General features: G+C 43.4%; 1 protein-coding gene across 3 annotated transcripts in view; it reads right to left on the bottom strand.

Moving 5' to 3' along the window:
- LOC115142795 (vitamin D3 receptor B) overlaps positions 1–9,722 on the bottom strand; it is a 75,647-nt gene that overhangs the window by 26,018 nt on the left and 39,907 nt on the right. For all 3 annotated transcript variants that reach the window (XM_029682538.2, XM_029682539.2, XM_029682540.2), the window contains exons 3-4: positions 8,130–8,277; positions 2,562–2,692 (exon numbers count right to left, since the gene is read on the bottom strand). In XM_029682538.2, the coding sequence (XP_029538398.1) occupies positions 2,562–2,692; positions 8,130–8,277 (279 nt within the window). The remainder of the gene's footprint in view (positions 1–2,561; positions 2,693–8,129; positions 8,278–9,722) is intronic.

Here is a 9,722-nt window from a genome sequence, read left to right as displayed (position 1 = left end):
TCTCACCAGGGGTGATGGTCGGATCCGCGTTTATCGTCGAAAGAACGAGCGTTACACCGAGGCCTGTACTCTGGAGTGCGATCAATTTGGAGGTGGAGGGTCCGTCATGGTCTGGGACGGTGTGTCACAGCATCATCGGACTGAGCTTGTTGTCATTGCAGGCAATATCAATGCTGTGCGTTACAGGGAAAACATCCTCCTCCCTCATGTGGTACCCTTCCTGCAGGCTCATCCTGACATGACCCTCCAGCATGACAATGCCACCAGCCATACTGCTCGTTCTGTGCATGATTTTCTGCAAGACAGGAATGTCAGTGTTCTGCCATGGCCAGTAAAGAGCCTGGATCTCAATCCCATTGAGCACGTCTGGGACCTGTTGGATCTGAGAGTGAGGGCTAGGGCAATTCCCCCCAGAAACGTCTGGGAACTTGCTGGTGCCTTGATGGAAGAGTGGGGTAACATCCCACAGCAAGAATTGGGAAATATGGTGCAGTGCATGAGGAGGAGATGCACTGCAGTACTTAATGCAGCTGGTGGCCACACCAGATACTGACTGTTACTTTAGATTTTGACCCCCCCTTTGTTCAGGGACACATTATTCCATTTCTGTTAGTCATATGTCTGTGGAACTTGTTCAGTTTATGTCTCTGTTGTTGAATCTTGTTATGTTCATTCAAATATTAGCACACGTTAAGTTCGACAGCCAGAGGACGTTTCTTTTTTGCTGAGTTTTAGATGGTTTTGTAAAAATCCATATAGGTGTGCGGATTCATACTGGTAAACCGGTATTCACAATATATCATCCAGCCCTAATTGGGACTTAGGCAAAATAGAGATGTTAACACTGATGCTGTGTGTGTGTCAGAACCAGCGTATGTAAGTGTGTGTGTGCACACAAACACAAGCCAGCGTGTTGCTCTACGATGTGATGAGGCTGCCGCGGCGCTCGCATCGAAGGGGCTTGTTGTTGTCAGGGGGGTGTCCGTGAAAAAAAAGAGTCCCTAGTGCTGTCGTCAACACAGCGCGCATTGTCTCCGTTCCGTTCCGCCTGTTCTTGCCCCAGCCACTGAATTAGCTCACACTCTGCTCCGCACTACAACATGTTGTTGTCCATGCAGCAGCAGCTCCAAGCAGCAGCAGCAGCAGCATAAGTGCATTCCAATGGCTCCCATTCATGTACAGTGTTCGGAGCGGTGGCGTCACTCTCTGGGAATTCACTGTTCAATCTCAGGGGGAGAACAACATCCGGAACCAGCCCCTGCTTCAAATACAAATTATAAACACCCGCCTGGACAATATCCGGATTTCACGGGAAAACAACAGAACGACCAAACTTTCCATTTACGGACTCTGAAAACAAACAGTCCATTGGATTGAAGCGTGGCCAAAACATCAGCAGGTGTCTAAAGTTCAGATGGGCGCATAATGTACAGGTTCTCCCAGAACGATCTAGTACTTCTAGTGAACATTATAAACATTCTCATGAGGGCAATGGCCTAGAAGGACTTGACCAAGGAGTCCCAACGTTGTGTAACACTATTGGTATTTAACAAACACTATACGGCGTGTGCCTGCCTTGCGCTCGACAGGCATGGGGGGGGGGGGGGGGGTAGATGGCACTGTGATATGTGTCCAGTGTGTGCGTGTGTTTGTTATTGCTATTGGCACGCTAATACATGTTTTAAGGCTGACATGATTTGCTTCTAAGTGGAAAGGAGCTTTATTTCATTTTAAATTCCCATTTTCCTCCAAGAGTGGCTGAATTATTTCCTGTTAATCAGTGTGTCATTACACACCATCAACAGTTGCCTAACAACAGACTGATAGAAGCACATCTCTCTCTCTTCGGTGCACTTTTTACTCTTTTCAACACACACATCGTCACGGTTCAAGAGATCGTTCATAATTCAAGAGATCATACGGCCACTCATGGAGGAAAATGAGTGTATTTGCCTTGCAACCGGCTGAAAATACATTTCGTCCTGTAGTGCTCTTCAGAGTAAAATGACATTTTTCTTTACTCGATCATGTGTATGTCTGACCTTATACCTCAGTAGGACAACACCACATGGTTCAGTGGCTCAAACCTAGTGTTTCTTAGTCCTGGACCTCGGTGCACCTTCTTTTTTTTCCCCCTAGCACTACACACCTGATTCCAAAGGTTTGATGATGAGTTGATTATTTGAATCAGGTGTGTAGTACTAGGGCAAAAACAAGAAGGTGCACCCTTTGGGTCTCCAGGACCAGGATTAAGAAACAATTCATTAATCTGCAAGGCTATCCTCTATCAGTCAAAAAGAAAACAAGCAATTCTGATGGAAGAGATGAGGAAGGAGGAGTGGGATAAGGTTTCCCCTAGGCAGTGCTCTACGGTCAGTTTTGCATTATACTCCCTAAAAGCTGATGGTAAGATTTGGGAAAATGGAAGCTGATCTCATACACTCACATTCCTTAACCATGCTGGTCTGTCTTAGGTCAGTTTTGCCATATTCCCCCGAATGGCTGACATTAGGATTTACTGAAGCGGAAACTGATCCTGGATCTGTGTACAAGACACTCACACTCCTTCATCATGCCGATGTCCACGCAGCGCTTGAGCCGGCAGGCCTGGCAGTGGCGGCGGTTGTCCTTGGTTATGGTGCAACTGCCGTTGAAGGGACAGGTGAAGCTGGCCTTGCGCTTCATACTGCGTCTGTAGACGAAGAGGGGGAAGAGGGAAAGATAGGGATAGAGCGAGGGAGAGGGAGGAGGAGCGAGAGAGGGAATGTGATGAGAAATAAGGTTCTTATATCGGGTGCTGAATGTGGCGTGACCCTTTTGCCACACTTCACACAGCATGATACTACTTCTGAATGATTTCTTTAAAATCTATATTACAATAACCAGACTAAGTTAACATGACGATAAATAGAAAGATACATTTAGAACATTAATGTGCATCACAGTTTTTTAAAATATTACCCTTAAAACTACTAGTACTACTTTGAATGTTATCATTATCAATTGATAACAAGCCCATATTAGCAGAGTTGTTTCATTTCACATTTCTCTAGTACTGGCTACTTGTATTTAACAATATCATCATAATGTCCTCGATGAGTGGTCTGTTTGGTTGATGCCGGTAATTTCCGGTTTATCTTCCCGGCTCTACTAACCATCAATTCGAAGTGGGACCCAAATGTGTAATCATAGTGTAATAGTTACATAAATATTTATGTCCTTCACCTTTTCATTCTGGATCCTACTCAAAGGAGCACAACCATGAACACATTCCAGTCGAGGCAAAAAGAGAGAGAGGGATGCTTAAAAGCCATGCATAATGACTAACAGAAACGCACATGTAAACATTCGTGACACAAACACACACACACACACACACACACACACACACACACACACACACACACACACACACGAAGTGTTAAATCAAAATATACTTTATATTTGAGATTCTTCAAAGTAGCCACTATTTTCCTTGATAACATCTTATGGCTGCAGGGGCAGTATTGAGTAGCTTGGATGAAAGGTGCCCAGAGGTTCCCAGACTAAACTGCCTACTCCTCAGTCCCAGTTGCTAATATATGCATATTATTATTGGTGTTGGATAGAAAACACTCTGAAGTTTCTAAAACTGTTTGAACGATGTCTGTGAGTATAACAGAACTCATATGGCAGGTAAAAACCTGAGAAGAAATCCAAACAGGAAGTGGGAAATCTGTGGTTTGGTCGATTTTCAGTCCAGTCCCTATTAACTACACAGTGGGATATTGGTTATGTTGCACTTCCTAAGGCTTCCACTAGATGTCAACCATCTTTAGAAACTTGTTTGAGGATTCTACTGTGAAGTGGGACCGAATGAGAGAGGAATGAGTGAGAGGTTTCACATTTCACATGAGAGGTAGCTGCGTTCCTTTGCTTTTCTGAAAACAAAGGAATTCTCCGGGTTGGAATATTATTGAAGTTTTATGTTAAAAACATCCTAAAGATTGATTCCATACATCGTTTGACATGTTTCTATGGACAGTAACGGAACTTTTTGACATTTTGTCTGCAACAAGGGAACGCGCTTCATGACTTTGGATTTGTTTATCAAACGTACTAACAAAAGTAGCTCTTTGGACAAAAATGAAGGACATTATCGAACAAATCAAACATCTAATGTGGAACTGGGATTCCTGGGAGTGCATTCAGATGAAGATCATCAAAGGTAAGTGAATATTTATAATGCTATTTATGACTAATGTTGACTACCCAATATGGCGGATATCTTTTTGGCTGCTTTGTTGTCTGAAAGCTGTACTCAGATTATTGCACGGTTTGCTTTTTCCGTAAAACTTTTTTGAAATCTGACACAGCGGTTGCATTAAGGAGAAGTGTATCTATATTTCCATATCTAACAATTGTATTTTCATCTACATTTATAATGAGTATTTCTGTAAAATGATGTGGCACTCTGCAATATCACCGGATGTTTTTGGAACTAGTGAAAATAATGCGCCAATGTATACTGAGATTTTTTTTATATAAATATGCACTTTATCGAACAAAACTTACATGTATTGTGTAATATGAAGTCCTATGAGTGTCATCTGATGAATATCATCAAAGGTTAGTGATTAATTTTTTCTCTTTGTGCTTTTTGTGACTCCTCTCTTTGGCTGGAAAATGGCTGTGTTTTTCTGTGGCTTGGCTCTGACCTAACATAATCGTTTGTGGTGCTTTCGCTGTAAAGCCCATTTGAAATCGGACACTTTGGTGGGATTAACAACAAGATTACCTTTAAAATGGTATAAAATACATTATGTTTATATTATTATATTAATTATGAGATTTCTGTTGTTTGAATTTAGCGCTCTGCACTTTCACTGGCTGTTGTCATATCAATCCTGTTAACAGGATTGCAGCCCTAAGAAGTAAACACTTTTTTGGGTACTACATGATTCCATATGTGTTATTTTATAGTTTTGATGTCCTCACTATTATTATAGAATGTAGAAAATAGTAAAAAATAAAGAAAATCCCTGGAATTAGTAGGTGTGTCCAAATGTTTGACTGGTACTGTATTCATGATGCGACATCTGCATTTCTCCCTTTCTGTCGCACCTCTCTTTAAACCCCTTAATTTCTTCTCCTTCAACAACACATTCTCTCTTTCTTTAATGCATAATTACTGTAAATAAATATTTGTTTCGTTTTTTGACACACACACACACACACACACACACACACACACACACACACACACACACACACACGTCTGTCTGTAAGAGAGAGAGAGTGTTTAACAACGTGATAAGGCTGAGTCAAATCAAGTCAAATGGTATTTGTCACACGTGCCGTGAAATGCTTACTTACAAGCCCTTAACCAACAATGCAGTTCAAGCAATAGAGTTAAGAAAATATTTACTAAATAAAATTTGAATTAAAAAAAAAAACACAATAAAATAACAATAACGAGGCTATATCAAATCAAAGGTTATTTGATTGTGCCAAATACAACAGGTACCTTACAGTGAAATGCTTACTTAGAAGCCCTAAACCAACAATGCAGTTAAGAAAAAATATAAGTGTTAAGAAAGTATTTACTAAATAAACTAAAGTAAACAATAAATAAATACAAATGAAAATAAAAAAAGAGGAAAATAACAAATAATTAAGGAGCAACAATAAAGTAACAGTAACGAAGCTATACACTGGAGGTACCGGTACCGACGTTTCAGTACCGGTACCGATGTTTCAGGGTACAGGGGAGGGGGGGGGGGGGTCAATGTAAATAGTCCGGGTGGCTATTTGATTAATTGTTCAGCAGTCTTATGGCTTGAGGGTAGAAGCTGTTAAGAAGCCGTTTGGACCTATATTTGGTGCTCCGGTACTGCTTGCTGTGCGTTAGCAGAGAGAACAGGCTATGACTTGGGTGACTGGGGTCTGACAATTTTTGGGGCCTTCCTCTGACACCGTCTAGTATATACAGTGCATTCGAAAAGTATTCAGACCCCTTGATTTTTTCCACATTTTTTTACATTACAGCCTTATTGTAAAACATATTAAATTGCCTTTTTCCCTCATCAATCTACACACAATACCCCATAATGACAAAGAAAACCCAGTTTTTTAGACATTTTTACATGTATTCAGACCCTTTACTAAATACTTTGTTGAATTTTTATTTATTTTAATATTTATTTAACCTTTATTTAACTAGGCAAGTCCGTTAAGAAGTCATTCTTATTTACAATGCCGGCCTATCCCGGCCAAACCCTAACCCGGACAACGCTGGGCCAATTGTGCACCGCCCTATGGGACTCCCAATCATGGCCTGTTGTGATAGTTAGTTGCCTTTTTGGCAAACTCCATTCAGGCTGTCATGTGCATTTTACTGAGGAGTGGCTTCCGTCTGGCCACTCTACCATAAAGCCTGATTGGTTGAATGCTAGTTGTCACCTCCCTGACCAAGGCCCTTCTCTCCCAATTGCTCAGTTTGGCTGGGCAGCCAGCTTTAGGAAGAGTCGGTGGTTCCAAACTTCTTCCATTTAAGAATGATGGCGGCCACTGTGTTCTTGGGGACCTTCAATTCTTCAGACATTTTTTGGTACCCTTCCGCAAATCTGTGCCTCGACAGAATCCTGTCCCGGAGCTCAACAAACAATTCCTTCGACCTCTTGACTTGGTTTTTGCTCTGACGTGCACTGCCAACTGCGGGACCTTATATAGACAGGTGTGGGCCTTTCCAAATCATGTCCATTCAATTGAATGTACCACAGGTGGACTCAAATCAAGTTGTAGAAACAAGGATGATCGATGGAAACAGGATGCACTTGAGCTCAATTTCGAGTCTCATAGCAAAGGGCCTGAATAATTATGTAAATAAGGTATATGTTTTCATTTTGAATACATTTGTAAACAATTGTGTGTAGATTGATGAGGTATTGTGTGTAGATTGATGAGGAAAACATGTAATTTAATACATTTTAGAATAAGGCTGTAACAAAACGTGTAAAAGGGGAAGGTGTCTGAATGCACTGTAGGTCCCGGATGGCGGGAAGCTTGGCCGCAGTGATGTACTGAGCCATACGCACTAAACTTGCGGTCGGATGCCGAGCAGTTGCCATACCAGGCGGTGATACGAACGGTCAGGATGCTCTCGATGGAACAGCTGTAGAACTTTTTGAGGATCCGGGAAACCATGCCAAATCTTTTCAGTCTCCTGAGGGGGTGCCCTATTCACAACTGTCTTGTGTGTTTGGACCATGATAGTGATAGTGATAGTGTTGTGGACACCGAGGAACTTGAAACTCTCGACTCGCTCCACTACAGCCCCGTCGATGTGAATGGGGGCGTGTTCGGCCCTCCTTTTCCTGTAGACTTGCTCACGTTGATGGAGAAGTTTTTGTCCCGTCGAGTCAAGGATTCAGTTGCAGAGGGAGGTGTTTAGTCCCAGGGTCCTTAGCTTAGTGATGAGCTTTGTGGGCATTATGGTGCTGAATGCAAAGCTGTAGTCAATGAACAGCATTCTCACATATGTGTTCCTTTTGTCCAGGTGGGAAAGGGCAGTGTGGAGTGCGATTGAGATGGTGTCATCTGTGGATCTTTTGGGTTGGTATGTGAATTGGAGTGGGTCTAGGGTTTTCGGGATGATGATGTTGATGTGAGCCATGACCAGCCTTTCAAAGCACTTCATGGCTACCGACATGAGTGCTACAGGGCGGTAGTCATTTAGGCAGGTTACCTTCGTTTTTTGGGCACAGGGACTACGGTGGTCTGCTTGAAACATGTTACGTATTACACACTTGGTCAGGATTTATTGTTTAAATGTCAGTGAAAACACTTGCAAGTTGGTCTGTGCATGCTCTCAGTACACGTCCTGGTAATCCGATTGGCCCTGCGGCCTTGTGAATGTTGACCTGTTTAAAGGTCTTGCTCACATCGGCTACGGAGAGCGTGATCACACAGTTGTCCAGAACAGCTGGTGCTCTCATGCATGCTTCAGTGTTGCTTGCCTCGAACCGAACATAAAAGGCATTTAGCTCGTCTGGTAGGCTCGCGTCATTGGGCAGCTCAAGGCCCACAATGGAGGGTCTTGTTGTTGCCAGGAAGTGTGTGCGTGTGCATGTGTTTACGTCTGTCCATACCTGAAGAAGCCCTTGCAGCCCTCGCAGGTCATGGCATTGAAGTGGAATCCGGAGGCCTTGTCCCCGCACACACCGCAGATCCGCGGCACGTTTCTGTCAAACTCATCATTGGCCAGAGTGGTGGTACTCACAGCCGTAGTCTCCATTACTACAGAGAAAGAGAGAGTGAGGAGGAAGAGAGACAGAGAGCAAGAGAGAGAAAGTGGGAGAGAATGAGTGAGGGGGTGAGATGGAGTGGGAGAGAGGGAGATAGAGAAATAGAGAGCGATAGAAGGAGAAAGAGAAAAAAAGGCACATCAACGACCGTTGACCTGCAATGCACACTGTGGGATTGGTTAGTATGTGATCGGTCCTCTGACCCCCTTCGGACCTATGGCTGAATTGTGGGTCATGTATGTATACTGTTGAATTGTATGGCTGCATAGACAAACCATCTTGAAATAAGATACATATCAGACAGACAGAAATATCAGTGTGTTCGTATCATGTGTGTGTGCGTGTGTGTGCGTGTGTGTGTGTCAGAGAAGAAGGAAGCAAATATTTGCATGTGGAAATTGTTTGACGAAACGTGACAACATCTTGCCCAAAATCTTATGGTCATTGCAGAACACTGTCGCCTCTCAAAAACCCAACCCCTCGTCCAAGTCGTTGGAGGCGGAAACAGGTAAAGTACGGGATTGCCAGACAGGGCGAAGCATGGTGGGTGGCTCTACCACCCGGGCCGCTAAGGTTACCATAAAGGCCTGTCTGGAAACCTGGAAACACGCTGGCCAACAGGGCCCTGGTAAAGCTAGGTGGACCAATCATCCACTTAGTGGTAAATACCATTTACAGAAACATTCACAAAGAAACTACAGCAAGATTTGGAAAAGGAAGGTGTCTGAAGTCAGACAAGAACAATGCTGCACAAATCAAAACCGAAAGGAAGTTGCACAGTTGACCCCCCTTCAACCACAGAGAACAATTCAGTGACTTCTGTGCATTCCACAACCTTGCCATTGGAGGGATTGTCTTCCCACCCAAAAGAGTGCACAACGCCACATAGGTATCTTGAGACCACACCAAGGAAAACCAGATACGTAGATCCTAAACTCAGCGAAAAAAGAAAAGTAAATTTTTCAGGACCCTGTCTTTCAAAGACAATTCGTAAAAATCCAAATACCTTCACAGATCTTCATTGTAAAGGTTTTAAACACTGTTTCCCCACTCTTGTTCAATGAACCATAAACAATTAATGAACATGCATGTATGGTACATCTGAACATCACACCTGCGGGACAGGTACAATCCCTCCGTTAGTGTTCAGATTGTCCGCAATAGGCTGAGAGAGGCTGGACTGAGGGCTTGTAGGCCTGTTGTAAGGCAGGTCCTCACCAGGCATCACCAGCAACAACGTCGACTATGGGCACAAACCCACCGTCGCTGGAAAAGACAGGACTGGCAAAAAGTGCTCTTCATTGACGAGTCATGGTTTTGTCTCACCAGGGGTGATGGTCGGATTCGGGTTTATCGTCGAAGGAATGAGCGTTACACTGAGGCCTGTACACTGGCGCGGGATTGATTTGGAGGTAGAGGGACTGTCATGGTCTAGGA

Source organism: Oncorhynchus nerka, linkage group LG15 (genome assembly GCF_034236695.1).
Source record: "Oncorhynchus nerka isolate Pitt River linkage group LG15, Oner_Uvic_2.0, whole genome shotgun sequence".
NCBI classification, from domain to species: domain Eukaryota; kingdom Metazoa; phylum Chordata; class Actinopteri; order Salmoniformes; family Salmonidae; genus Oncorhynchus; species Oncorhynchus nerka.
Note: the sequence above shows the minus strand (reverse complement) of the source record. Positions and strands in the feature narration are given on the sequence as shown.